We start from the raw sequence: 15,083 nt of genomic DNA, 5'->3' as shown, positions 1-15,083 counted from the left end.
ATGATCTCAGGGTCCTGGGATTGAGCCCCACATCAGGCTCCCTGCTCAGCGAGGAGTCTGCTTCTCCTGCCCTTCACCTGCTCTCGTGAGGTCTCTCACTCTCTCTCTCTCTCTCTCAAATTAAAAAAAAAAAAAAATACATACATATATATATATACACATATACATATATGTATATATATATGTGTGTATTTTTTAAAATATATATGTGTATTTATATATATGTATGTATTTTTTTAACCCCCTACTCAGTAAACAAAGTTGCCAGAAGTCAATATGGGGGGCTAACCATCCCTCTATTAGCCTTTTCTGAGCTTCTGACCCCCTGTGAGGTCTTTACGACACAACAGAGAGCTCTGGGAGCCCCCAGATGAAGCTGCAGCACCAGTCCGAGACTGGGGTTTAGCAACCATTGGGAACCTAGGGCACTCTGGGTAGTTCTCTATGGGAACGCCGCCCTGTTCTCCTGAGAAAGCTTACTGGTTGGTGACTCCTCCCTCCGGGAGGAGCCGCTTTTGGTGTCCCTTCTCTTTCTTCTACACTAGTGATGGTCTGAGGACCCAGTCAAAGTGAAATGAAGTTGTTTGACTCAAACAAGTTATCTGCTGCTTGGCCATTGATTAGCTGAGCTCATAAGAACCTACACATGCACTGAAGTTGGGTTTAAAGATTCGTAGAGTTTTTGCCTCCTCAAATGCAAGAGGTTTGCCAAACTTCCGAATTAGAAGCACGCTAGAAGTTCGGTTCCCCCCAGATGCCTCCTCTGTGTGGTTTAGTGACTGTTCGAGCTTTCAGAGAAATGGTCGTGGAAGCAGATAAGAGGCATGGGAACGGTCCCCTTCCTTCCAATGCTACCCGTTGTGTTCAAATTCATAAGAAAGTTAAAAGCCTGACTTCCTCTTTAAGAGAATCTTGAAAGCTATAGCTTTGAAAGAATTCATTGCACTCGGACTTTATAGTGGTATCTGTGTTCAGGTCAAACCTGATCTGCAGCCCCCTTCCCCCCAGATTCTTTCTTCTCTGGGGCAAGAATTAGCCCCACGTGGAATGCACTCTTCGAAAGGCTCCTGGAGCTCATTCATATGAATGAAGCTGCCGAGGCCGGAAGCTGCCTCCCCAAGGGCTTTCACAACCTACAGCCCCAGCCCAGCCCAGCCCCGGAGAGGAAACTGCCCTGGGGAGCACTGTTGTCAGTGGGGACTGTCGTGGCCACCCTCCTGCTGTGGCCTGTGGACTGCCCTCTCCAAGATGCAGTATCTGGACCCTAAGGAGCTCCTGGGCGAGGAAGAGGATGATATTTTTGGTGAAGGTAAATGTCTTTCTGGCAGAAGCTGTTCTGGTCGACTTTGCTTAGCTTTGAAACCTTTGCCCAGCTGGGGTATTTTGAAAGCATCCTGGTGGTTGTAAGCATCAATCTAGGCACCAAGGAATATAAGGCAAAGCAGGACACAAGGGAGTTGAATGGTTCCTCCAAATACCTTCTTCTTTTTAAGTCATGACTAGATAAATGTTTAGGTTAGGAAGTGAGTGTTCAGTTATTCCCCTTGTCCTTCTTACGTGCTCTCTTGTCTAGCATGTCAAGGGAAGCCTGTCATGGTGCTTTGCACACAGCAGAGCTGCTAGGGTAGCAGACAGACAAATGGACCAGGGATGGTTCCCCATGGTACCATATTGCTTTCAGTGGCACTAGCTGCCTCTCCCCCTTCTCCCTTTCCGTCTGGATCTTTTTCTCTTCCTTGGAGGTATTTGGCACCCCAACTCCCCATGCCCTCCTCCTTTTCCTCCCGCTGGTACGCCAGCTTCTGATACCCACTGGCACGGTGGAGTTTTCCCTTCTTACTCTGTAGTCCTTCCACAAGCAGACCTGTGGGCTGGGGTTTGGCTGGAAGGGCTGTGATTTTCAGTGGCTAATCTAGTAACCTACAGATGTCTTGGTCAAATGCTGCCCATGAGAAGGGACCACAGGCAAAAGAGCTTTTCTAGAACTTGAAATTGTCTAAATAAATGGTGAGCCAGGCTCAGGGACCTCATCACTTAGGTTGATTTCCATAAGAAACCATAGCTGGTAAGTTTTTGAAAACTCTACCAAGTAGTTTTTTTTTTTTTTTTTTTTTAAAGGAGCACTAGCAACATTTTGAGTGACCACTCAAGTAATACAAACCCAGTGAAGAAAATTACAGACTGTATCATAGTAAGACTCCTTTGCAACCTGCTCATCTAGGTTGTACCCACTACCAATGTTTCGATGTCTTTCTAGTATTTTGTTCTGGCCTCAGAAATATTTAAAATCATAATGTGAAGTTTTATCATCACCGAGATCAGGTTTAAGAGTACCTATTCGGGCTTCCTTGGTGTTTGCCAAATCCTCAATCTGTTGCTTCCCTTTGATGAGAGGTATTTAGAGCCACTCAAAGTTTGACTTGAGATATTTACTCCCTGCACGACTTTAAAAATGTTTACAGCTATGAAGATAAGCTTAGAATGGACAATCTGGTGATTTTTCACCCAATTCCCAAAATGCCCAGATCACATTTCTTTCCCCCAAAGCCATTCTGTGTCTGACTATGGTGCTAAAGAGCGCCATCTATAGGCCGATGCGCCACATTACGGTTGAGTTGTGGCCCCACCCTCGGGAAGAGTTTAGACCTGAGTAATGCAGGCTAGGGGAACCTGTAGGATGTCTCCCATGAGCATTCCTGGTGATTTAGGGGATTATTTCAACCTCAACGGGCAAGGTGAAGAGTCAAGTAGGGAGTCAGACAAGATGCAGATTGAAATTCTCATGTGCCACGAACTCCTTTTGTGACTTGCTCAATTACTTAACTAGCAACACAAACCCTCTTTTCCCAGTGCTGATGTGGGACAGTAATACCTGTAGGGTCATACAGATCTCCTTCACGACAGATTTGTAATATCTGCGTTGCAGTTCACATGTGATATGCTTTATACTTTCTGGGCTGCATTTCTCCTGGAGCTTACTCCCCAGAGCTGAGCGAAAGAATCCTTTTAAGTCCAACAGACGGTGTGTTTTTATTGGGTTCTCTGAGTTCTGGCTCACGTTTGTCATTTTCCGCGAGCGCTGTCTGGCTGGGGTGCTTCATTTAAACAAGTTCTGTTGGGGGTGACGGTCAAGCATTTCAGCAATGGAATTAACATTGCCCGGGCTTTGCCTTTAAATCATGCTGTGACTGTGAGCAGTTTAGTTCATCGTTCTGTGCCTCAGTTTACTCACTTATAAACTGGACTACCAGCCTCCCAGGCAGTGTGGAGATTAAATGTTGTTCCAGGGAAGGGCTTAGAAAAATACCTACAACATAGTTAAGTGCTCAGTAAGTACCAGTTCCTACAGTGGAATAGAAGGTCATGCCCAGGAGTTTTTCACATGCTGGGTTAACCTCATGTATTCAAAATAGAGCTTATTTACGGAACTTCAGCTTCGTAAACCACCGTTCAGAGGTATGAGATGGTGAAAACGCATCAGACAAGTTGTTGGCAGCGTCTTTCGAGCGCGGACCCTGTTGTCATGTGGTGTAGGGCCCTGGGCAAGTCATGTCATCTCTTTGAGCCTCTCCTTTCATCTAGAACAAGAGGGTGATTACACATTCTGTAAGATTTCATTTAAAAACTTCCAGCATTCTATTACTTAATCTTTTCTGCACGGTGGCTTGGATTTACCTACAGGAATCCATGCTTGCTCTATGTTTCATCCGTGCTTTTTGCTCCCTTAACACGCCTCGGAGAGCAGAAAGCTTTTGGTACAATGAGTTTTCTCTGACATAATGGAAGGAAAATGCCCAGGAGCTTGTTACTAAGGCAACCATATTTCCTCGCAATGGACACATTTTTAAAGAACCCTTTCCCCCTAAAGGAACACAAATTTAGAATTTAGGTCCATTTGCTTACAAGTATATATAAGTTCATTTAGGTTTATGGACCACATAGAGATCTGGGGAGGAAAAAAAATGAGTCATGCTCACAATATTTTTTTAACTGCCTTTCTGAGATCCTGTTTGCTTCAGGTATTGTTTTCTGTGGTTAAAGAAAATGTTAAGGTCACAGAATTAAGAGGCACTGGTGTGTTCCTCCGTTCTTGTTCTAGGGGAGAGTTGCAAATGGTTAGTGAGAGAGAGAAGCAGCTCTCCACCTACCCTCCAGAAGTCCTGATATTGATTCTCTCCTCTCCCCCTTCTCTCCCCCCCCCCCACCCAATCACACACACACAGAGCACCCTGGGTTTGCTTTCCAAATAACCCCACCATCATCAGGCCATCCAGAACATGGTTGCTCTCAGGTAGACTTTATTCTTTCTTGGGAAATTGATTGATCGGATTACCAAGGTAGGGAAAAATCAGTCATTGGAATGAGATGCTCTTTTCCCATCGTTATTTCAAACGTATCAAATTAAAGGGCTTCATCTGTTCTATCACTATGCCTTCTTGACAGCTAGTGTGGCGTACGTGAGTAGAGGTAGCTGGGTGGACGGTAAGAGTAATGATAGCTATAACAATTCTGGTGGTGATCAGACTCTTAACAGAAAACAGTGTCGTGCACCCCGAAGGCCCTCAGCCAGCTTTCAGGAACAGAACAGAGCGCGTGTGTGGGAGGAAACAGTTCCCCTGGCGGCCGTCAGTCGCTGGTTCAGCAGCGGAAAATGACTCCTTGGCACCGGTTAAAACTGCTTCTTTCCTCAAAGCCACAAGTCACTGCCCCATTTTCAGCCCCACTCAGTGCTCTCTCATTAAGTCAACGGTTAGAATAACAACGCACTAAGAGCTCACAGTTAGGAGTACAGAGTATTTCTCGGGTTCCTCTAGTCCCTGGAGACTCATGTGCCTTGTAAGGCCTTGCTTCTAGAAAGGCCACAGGACACAGCAAAGCTTTCGTAGGACCTTGGAATGTCCCCCGGGGCTGGTACAGTGCAGTACAGCAAGAGAATCCTTGCGTCACGGGCCACCGCGTCTGCGAACGCTGTTTCAACCTCCCCAAAGGGGGAGAACCCTCCAGGCTGTGGATGAACGGGCAAAAGGGAGAGCGTTCAACCAGCAGCTGTGTGTCGCTCTTGGACAGACCAACAGACACTCAGGAAAAAATACCACTCGCTTTGAACCAAACCTCTCTCCTTTCCCCAGGCCAAGTAAATGAGCACCTTTTCCCATTCAAGAGAAATTTCTGTTTAGAGAGAGCAAGAAAATGGCAAAAGATTTACCAAAGGAAAAAAAAAACAGAGAACTGTAAGTAGAAGAGATGCCCACTTTCTGTCTCTACTGCTTACGAAGCCAAGAAAAAAATTTTTTTTTTATTTTTTTTTAAAGATTTTATTTATTTATTTGACAGACAGAGATCACAAGTAGGCGGAGGGGCAGGCAGAGAGAGAGGGAGGGAAGCAGGCTCCCTGATGAGCAGAGAGCCCGATGTGGGCCTCGATCCCAGGACCCTGAGATCATGACCTGAGCCGAAGGCAGAGGCTTTAACCCACTGAGCTACCTGGGTACCCCTAGAAAGAGATTTTTTTTAATAGGGAAACAATTATGCAGTCTAATCTGGCATATTTTGTTGTTTCCTGAACTAGTTGTGCCCTTCCCAAAGTTAAAAGAAGAAGAGATTAAATTAAGAATATGTACAAAGCTAGTATAAAAGTTCAGAGGTTAAGTCATACCCTCTATGGAAAAAATATGAAGAGATGGAACGTAGGGGCACGTGGGTGGCTCAGTCGATCAAGCATCTGCTTTAAGTGTCTTATCCTTAAACGTCTGCTCTCTGGGACCCTGGGATCAAGCCCCATGTTAGGCTCCCTGCTCAGCCGGGAGCCTGCTTCTCCCTCTCCCTCCCCACTGCCTGTGCTCTCTCTCTCATAACCATTCTCTGTGTCTCAAATAAATAAATAAAATCTTAGAGTGAGAGGGCATAAAATTATATACCTCTTGGCTGGGAAGAGTTGGAGTTTTTGTCTGACTAGAGTACACTTTACGCCTTATAAGTATAATAATTGGTATTTAGCTATGTTGGACCTTTCTCCAAAAATCCATATCTGGGGTTCTCAAGTGCACCCAAGTAATGGGATTGGAAAATGGGCAGGAAGAGCTGCCCTAGTTTCCTGAGTTAAGAACAGTTGGTCCCTCTTTGCTCTCGTGATTTGCCAAGATTGCTTGGATCAGCTTCACCCTCAGTCCTGGAGAAATGCTCTGCTTGGAACTTGTTTTCCCTCCTTTGTCTCAGGTTATGGAGCAGACACAGACCTCCCCGCAGTAATTCATGCCTCTGTGACCTATGTCTTGGATGACTGCAAAACATTCCCTTCCCATAGATGTCTAGGAAGCTTTCTTTGCTGGTGCCAAAGAGATGGTGTCATATCAGGGGCACAAACTAAAATAGCACATTGCACTAAAGCTATGTGGGCTGTTTTAACCACGAGTTCCCTCCTTCACCCCCCCACCGATTTATGGCCTCCAATGACCTCAGGGTGACCTATTTAGATCAGGCCAAAGCCAAGGGGCCCAATAGCACAAATAAAGCATTTTAAATGCTTATCTCATATCTTTATGAGCAGCCAGCCAAGTCCTTTTAGGAATGGTATAAGACATACTCAAGCATGTCTTTTATAGGACATGAGAATGAAAATTATAAGCACACCCATTTATGTGTGGTCCAAAAAAAAAAAATGTTTTTAAGCAAAAGAAATGTGTGGTTGTTATGACCAAAACAGAGAACCTGGTGGCCTTCCCCTCCCCCTTGATGGAAGTCACTTCGCTTACTCAAGTCAGCGTATGTGTTAGAGCTGCGGTTTCCCCAGCGGACGGCCCCTCACGTGTTCTAGCGTGCTCAGCAAGTGTCAGCTTCTTCAACTTCTCATTTATTTTTGGATGGCTAAATTTTGCCTATTGATTGTTTGCCAAACAGCTGTGACGTTCAACAGCAATGTTTGTGATTCAGTGGGTTTCAGAAGAGATTTTAAAGAAGAAAAATGTATTAGCTGAGCCAAATGGAAATGACTATTTCCACTACCAGAAGAAGGACAGAGAAGAGTTAGGGAGGAATAAAAAAAAAAAAAAAAAAAAAAATAGTGACTGGTCCTGGCAAGTAAAATGGAGAGAAGAAAGTGAAACCAAAAATGCAAGTGCTGGTGGGATTTTTTTTTTTTTTAAGATTTTATTTATTTGAAAGAGATAGAGAGTATGAGCATGTGAATGAGGGGAGAGGGGCACAGGGAGAAGCAGCCTCCCTGCTGAGCAGGGAACCTGATGTGGGGCTTGATCCCAGGACCCTGGGATCAAACCTGAGCTGAAGGCAGAGGCTTAACTGACTGAGCCACCCAGGCACCCAGGTGCTGGTGGGATATTGTACGTACTCTGTATGTTCCAGAGTATCCTGGCGCCTGGCTTCTGGGGAGCCTGAGATGTGAATGACCAGGAAAGGGAGGATTCCTTAGCAGGCGTCAGCCCTGGAGTGAGGGAGGGATCGGATGAGAATGTGAAGTGTTCAGTCCTTGTTGGTAGACATACCAGGTCATTTACCGTATCTCGTAGGGCATCTAGAATTTCCCTTCCAGGAAAAAACAATCTATTTGATCATTTTTAGATATTTTTAAGAGAAAGATTTTGACCTATGGTGGGATAGCAAAAGGCGGGTATAATGGCCAGTTTTACTCCGGAAGACAAATTAAAAATAATTTATATTACCGTCACTCTCATGTGAACTTTCCGCATGTGACACTTTTCCATGCTTTACCTCCCTCAGCAAATGCTTCAGGCAGAAGACCCAGAAAGATCAATGATGGATACAGAGTAAGAATTTGAGAGAGGAAGAAGACACTGTGTCGCCTTTATAAAGACTGTCAGTAATAGATAACCTAGCAAACAGAAGAAGATCTGGTATTTCATCTTCTGCTGAATAATGAGGTGGAGCCCTAGGGAATAATCGTTTCTAAATAAAAGATCAGGTTGCTGCCTACCGCAGTGATGAGATTATGGCGCTGTCTTTTCAGTGTAATGTTTTCCTTCCTAGTCTTTGGATCATTGGGGGTTAAAAGTCTCAGCATACTATGCCACTCAAACAGCAGCAGCGGAAAACCAGCTGGACCCTTCTCCCTCTCGGCTTCCTTCTAAACCATCCATTCAGTGTGAGATGTAATGAGCTAAAAACAGGAAGCGAATACCTTGACTTCCAGATCACAAGTGGAGTCAGCTGGTTGAGCAGTTGAGTAGAATTTTTTTTTCTCTATAAATTGGCATTCGGGAAACGCTGAGAGGGTAAATATGAAAATATTTTCTATGGTGGGATTTTTCTTCCTATTTATATCAGCACAACGAACTGATTAGAATGGTATGTGAAGAAAAGTATGTCAGAGAATCAGATATGCAGATGTAATTTGTGGAAGACACTTTTAACCACTTTCAGATAAATTATGTGATGAAATATTAGGAAAAACAAACTCTTCTTCAATTTTCGGTTTATATACTGAGGGGTACCAAGGATGTCTTCGGGGTGGGGCAGACTTCAGCCCCTGGTTCATCTCCATTAGTATCCCTAAAAACTGAGACATAAGTTAGAGTTTTAACTTTTAATAAAAAACATGATTAAAAAAGCTTTTTCAGAAAACACAGCTATTTTAAATGATCTGCATTCTGTGTGCAAAGTTGTATGTTTGCTCTGCAAACAGCTCCTAGCAAAGGAACAAATCCCTTCTCCAGCCATGTTGCTATACCAGGTACTTTGCTTACAAAAATTCTAGAGCTACCATTGTTTCTAAATCTTTGATTGTTACCATTCAGACTTCCAAACTGAGGGAAGGTAGTATAGTAGAATGAGCATAATATTTAGACTCAAAAGATCGATTTCCATTTATTCATAGTTTGACTTTAGGGAAGTTACCTAACCCCTCAGAAGCTTCATTTCCTTCTTTCATGTGGGGATGATGACATTTATGGTGATAATGATGTTGGGGTGGTGGTGGTAATGATGATAGCGATGATGATGGGGTCATGTGGTGGTGTGGTGCTGGTGGTGAAGGTCGTGGTGGTGGTCTTGGTGATGATGGTGGTGGTCATAATGGTCATGGTCTTAGTGATGATGAGAGTGGTCAGGGCAGTGGTGGTGGTGGTGATGATCTTGGTCATGGTGGTGGTCTTGGTGATGATGATGGTGGTCATGGTTGTGGTCTTGGTGATGATGGTGGTGGTCATGGTGGTGGTCTTGGTGATGATGGTGGTGGTCATGGTGGTGGTGGTGGTCGCCTCCTCAGAAAATTTCTGTGAAGTTAAAGGAGATAATGTTGAGGTAATGAAAAACCATTAAGGGCCTACTATGTAAATGTCAGTTGTTATCAGACTGATTTTCTCAGCTGCCCCAGCCTTCCCCTTCTATACAATTACCCTTTCCTCCTCTTGACCTGTGACCAACAACCGACACAAGCTGATGAGAGCAGAGTTATCTAGACTCCTCATTCCACATGCTTTCCTGGGAATATAAAGGTGTTTCTGGCTCACAAATTAAAAAGCCTGGCTTCTCTCTGATGTCCACCACATGACCAAGGCAGGGCTCAGAATAACCCCATCATCTGGCACAAAATAAGTATGTGATTTTCTACCCATCTTTTATGGTTCGCCAATCGGGTCTACCTCTGAAAATTAATTTGAGTATTGAAGAGTCATATATGCTAAGGCAGTTTTCTTGTGGAGAGAGTCCCCTCACCTTAGGAATTCTGGAGGTCAGGAATCACATCTCTAACAGCATCTATAACGACCTACAGTCCCTATTTCCTGGGTCAGTACTTACTTACAGCAAACATACCACAGTTACTGCCTCCCCCATCTCAGTCATCTGAGAAAGGCTAGGCTTTCTATAGCTGTTAAAACATTTCTAATTTAAAGATAACCCCCACTGAAATTTGAATTATACACATGTCACAATATTTTAGGACAGCAGTTAGTATTGTAAACGAAGCTTTGACAACAAACATCCTGTCTCCTGGTGTTCCGTTTGGTTTTTCCTTCCACTGCTTCTTAAAACATTTTCAATGACTGAAACCTCCTGGAGGAAATTGTGGTTATCTATTTGTGTATACATTTTTGTAAATGTATTAACATGCACACACGTACAAGAAGACAAGCAGTAGCTCAGTTGCTTAATAGTAATCCTGCGTGGGGCAGAGAACAAGTGGATGGGATTGACCTGCTGGGAATGAATCAACACATTTTGGTAGAGCCCCACTCCATGGGCGTTGTGACCGCTGCACGTAACTGGTCAGTTAGGTTAGAAGCTGTACCAGCTGTGGCAGGGGCGAGTGGCAATGGATTAACCCAAATCCTCCCCTCTCCTGGAGACACAATTGATGGTGGTGGTTTAGGAGCATCGCCATTTGTATGAGAAAAGACAACACAACATCTGGTTATTTGCAACGCGCGGGCTACAGGGCAGAGGATGTAAAAAGCCCTGTGTGTCCTCCTAACGGTGATGGTACTCCAGCTTTTACAGTCTCCCAGGCACTGCTGAGAAGGGCAGGCTGTGAGTCAGTGGCTCTCTGCCCTCTCTTGACCTAGCCAGGAGTTGTCAGCAAACCACGGCCCATGGGCCAATCCCAGCCCGCAGCCTGTTTTTGTTCATAGCCTGCAGGATGGGAATGGTTTTTACAGGTGAACATTTGCAATTGATTTGGTGATGGGGAACAGTAAACCCTGAACACCAACTATGCAAAGTGTTCTCCCAAAGAAAAAGAATTCCATCCTTCTCCCAAGCCGACCAGGATTACTGAAAAAGAGAAAGTGCCTGATTATATTTTAAATTGTGTCAGTAAAAATAGGTGAAAGTTTATTTTCTCTCTTGTTATATGGAGGTATCAGTATAATTTCCTTGTTTTTGCCTCTTGGGCCACAAAGCCTAACGTATTTGCTGTCCAGCTCTTTCTAGAGAAAGTCTGCTGACCCCGGGTCTACATTATCAAATTCCAAATCATTTTGCCTCTTGAGGTCATTGAGAGTTTCTTAACCATATCTCCCTCTAGCTCTTCCCCTTTTCACATCTGCTGGGAGAATCTTATTAAGTCCCCATTTAAGAGAACATTTATCACCGTTTTATTGTTTTAAATTACTCATTTTAAGAGAATACATGTCACCCATTTAGGGTTTTCTTTGCGATTACAGATACTTTTCGAACTACCTTGGCTGATTAAACAGCCTCTTGAGGGCACCCAAGATGGATAAGTTTTATTACCCTTCAGTCTTTTCATCCTTTCATGTTCATAAAGTGAGTAAATTCTTTTCTATGCAGCAAAAAAAGAGGGAGAGAGAGAGAATACACGTCACCATACGACACTGCTGTGTAATACCAACTGGAAGAATGAGGAAAATCTGTGGTCCAAGACAAAGCCAAAGACAGAGCAGAGTGCACTGGGCTGGGGAGGCTGGACAAGGAAGGCCACATCATTTAAGGGAGACAGAGTGGGACTAGGGACCTCCAGTCCACCAGTGAATGAGTTGAAAGAAGGCACACAGGGTGTGTCCAGAGTCCTTTTTTCACTCACATCTCTGCATCAGCTCAAGGAATTTTCCTCTCCATGTGACTCTTTGGGTTGACAGGTGTCCAAGGTCTGAAGTCCTTGGAAACTCATGGTAAGGAACCACTGATGTGTGAGTGTGACTCCAGTCTTCTTCTCAGCTCTTCCACACACATCACCCCAAGTCTCCCGATTCACTGTGGGGTGACTATGGCAGGCCTCGGGGGGAATCACCCAGAGAAACCACACGTGGAAACACATCACCCATGTATGAGAAGATTACGTGGGATTAGCAGAGCTCTGATCACCCCAAGACAGAGCTGGCTCTTGCCTGCTGCCCTTTGCCTGCAGTGCAGAGCAGTGCGTGTCCACTTAGCCTGCGTGTTAATTCGAGGACGAGGAAGCCTTTTCAAAACAGGCACGAAGGAATGAGTGAAAAGCACCACGCCACACACACTTACACACAGTTAGCGGGGGCTGCTTGGCTCCTGGTTGCTAAGCGTTAGAAACAGCAGGAATGTTTAGCTCTATTGGGCATCTCTGAGTGGTTTTAACTTGCTGGAGGGGGAAATAGCGTGTTGTCAAAAGGAGTCAGGGAGCCATTGTCCGCTGTTGGTGAGAATGTAAAATGGCGCAGCCACTCGGGAAAACAGTGTGACGGCTCCTCAGAAATGAAAAATAGAACTGTCATATCCAGAAATTCCACTTCTGGGTATATATTCAGAAGAATCGAAAGCAGGGTCTTGAAGAGATACTTGTACAGCCGAGTTTACAGCAGCAGCATTCACAACAGTCGGAAGGGGCAAAGCAACCCAGTTGCCCACCTATGGCCGAATGGGCAAGCAAAATGTGGTCCCTACATACACTGGAATATTCTTCAGTCAGAAAGAAAGAAGGAAATTCTGACACTTTCTATGACACGGAGGGGCGGGAGGTCATTAAACTCGGTGAAAGAAGTCAGTTACGAAAAGGAAACAAAAACATCCCCCAATACTGTATAATTCCACTTATACGAAGTAGCTGAAGTAGTCAAATGTCTGGAAACAAAACAGAAAGAAGGCTTGGGAAGAGGGGGAATTAGGAGTTGTTGTTTAAGGGTACAGAGTCTTAGTTTTGCAAGATGAAGAAAGCTCGGAGATTGCTGGTAAAACAGTGAATGGATTTAACCCTCTGAACCGTACACAAGATTTATTAAGATGGTAATTCTTATGCATATATTTTATATATATATGTATATATATATATATATCCACATTTTAAAAAAAAAAGTTAGGAATAACTACACTCAAACAGAAAACAGAAAGTACCAGGCAGTTCCTGAAAGTCTGCACAATAGTTACTTTTTCTCGAACCATATAAATGTCACAGGAGGGAACTGAATTTCCATGAGAGATAGAAATGGCTGATTGTGACCGTGGCTGGACTTAGCCGACACGATCTTAGAAAGACTGTTCTTCGTAACAGAACGCGTAAGAGTTAGGGATGGGAACTCTGCCGACCACTTTCTGCCTGGCTGGGAATCAGTTTTTAGAATCATTGCATAAATGTTTTGAGATGAGCGCTTACTGGGGCTCCTCTAGAAAGAAGTAGAATCATCAGAAAAGAGCCACTTCAGGAGCTTATGAACTATTTAAGGATATGAGATTTACTTTATCTTTCATTTAAAGAATGCTTACTGGGGCACCTGGGCGGCTCCGTCGGTTAAGCCTCTGTCTTCAGCTCAGGTCATGATCTCAGGGTCCTGGGATCGAGCCCCGAATCGGGCTCCCTGCTCAGTGGCGAGTCTGCTTCTTCTGCCTCTGCCAGCTTGCGCTCTCCCTCTCTCTCTCACTCTCAAATAGATAGAATCTTAAGGAAGGAAGGAAAGAAAGAAAGAAAAGAATGAAAAAAAGAAAGAAAGAAAGAAGAGAAAGAAAAAAAGAAAAGAATACTTACTGAATGTCTACCATGTGCTCCGTTCGATTCTGTTCAGTTCCTGGGACCTGAGGTGACTGCCACACGGCCCTACCCCTTGTGAAGTCCTATTGCCTTGGAGGGGGACAGACAGTAGACAAGAAAGAACAGGCCGTGTCTGACGGAAGGACGGGTTTTGGAGAAGAGGGCAGGGTGAGAAGGATAGAACACGGTGGCTGGGGGAGGTTTTGCTGATAGCCAGACTCTTGCTGGTGCTGTAGGTCTGACCTGGACTTCTGGGGGAGAATGTTCCAGGAAGAGCCAGAGGCTGGTGTGTGCAATGAGAGAGGGGTGCATGATGAGAATCAGGAGGTTCCGGGGTGGGGGGCAGGGTCCAGTCCTTGTAAAGCCCTACAGGCCATGGTAAGGATTTGAATTTTAGCTTCCTGGGTGATGGGAAGACCCTGGTGGGTGCTGAGCACAGTGACATAATCTGCTTTGCCTTTCAGAAGGATCATTCTGATTGTTGTCTTGGAAGTGACGTTGTGGGGGGCGTGGAGGGCAAAGGCAGGGAGGCCATTTGGGAGCCTTGCTGTTCCGGGAGAGAGCGGGTGAGGCCCTTCCCAGGCCTGACACTGATTAATTCTGGAAGTAAGGGGCGGGGTGGGGGGAGTTGCCAAGGATAACTCCAAGGCTTCGGCCCAAGCATCTAGGAGGCTGACATGGCTCTTTACTGAGAAGAGCAGGGCTGCTGGAGGTGGGGGGTTGGCGGTGGGAAGGCGTGTGGCCATGATGGGGAATCAGGAGTCCGGTTCAGACCGCTACGTTTGCAGGATAGGTACACATAGTGGCTGACTTCACGGAGTCCCACTCCGAGCAGCCACAACAGTGGACACGTGGGAACTATCTGTGGCACATACATCAGTGGAAATTACGCACGGATGCAGCTCTAGCTTGTGGGGATTGGACTGTATGACTTAGATGGGCTGTTCCATAAAACCGGGCACTCGGGAGGTGACAGCTTGATGTCGTTGGAAGCAGCATTATGACACATCTGATAGTCGTGGAAGAGCGTGACTCCCATCGACATGGGGCCTCCTAAGTTGTGTGCTCTGCCCACCCGGTGAAAATGCTGGTGTTTCTTGACCTTCTGCTTCAAGGCTCTACAGCCATAGACTCTCCGCTGCAAGAGACCTCCAGAGGCTGTTGGTCTGTCTTCCTCAACAGAAGGCAGGCAAGGGTCAATCTCATTGCTAAACTCCTTCCCTTCTTTCCCTTCCCCAAGGAGATTTATCAGCTTTTCCCAGTCCCACATCCATTTAACATCAAGAGCTAGCAATCCGCACACTCGCTTTGATTTTAACTCAAATCCCCCAAGCGATGCCTTCAGTCACTTCTCTTTATTTTAATCCTGGGAAAACTGTTCTTCCTCCGAAAGAGCACCTTGGGTATCCTCGAAAACCATTAAAAGAACAGATGAACACGTGAGGAAGTCTCCAAACCCTAAAATAGCCGGTCAAATATTTGTATCCCAGCAAGCACTTGAGTTGAATAATACATCTTTGCCGACAAGAGGGCAAGTGTATTCTGAGAAGTGAAGAGGGCTGAATGTCTGTGAATTAGGACATGAAATGCAGGGGCACTCGGGCACAGCTGTTGACCTTGAATTCCTCTTTGAACGTGGCTCCCGGGGCGGACAGGC

At 45.2% G+C, this 15,083-nt stretch overlaps 1 protein-coding gene across 3 annotated transcripts in view; it reads left to right on the top strand.

Annotated features, from left to right (window-relative positions):
* Positions 1-1,195: 1,195 nt before the first annotated feature.
* Positions 1,196-15,083, top strand: part of RIPOR2 (RHO family interacting cell polarization regulator 2) — a 107,705-nt gene continuing 93,817 nt past the window's right edge. For all 3 annotated transcript variants that reach the window (XM_080805407.1, XM_080805406.1, XM_080805408.1), the window contains exon 1: positions 1,196-1,309. In XM_080805407.1, the coding sequence (XP_080661533.1) occupies positions 1,249-1,309 (61 nt within the window). In that variant the 5' untranslated portion in view covers positions 1,196-1,248. The remainder of the gene's footprint in view (positions 1,310-15,083) is intronic.

This window comes from Martes martes (genome assembly GCF_963455335.1).
Source record: "Martes martes genome assembly, chromosome: 6".
Taxonomy (NCBI): Eukaryota; Metazoa; Chordata; class Mammalia; order Carnivora; family Mustelidae; genus Martes; species Martes martes.
This window is presented reverse-complemented; position numbering and strand designations above follow the sequence as displayed.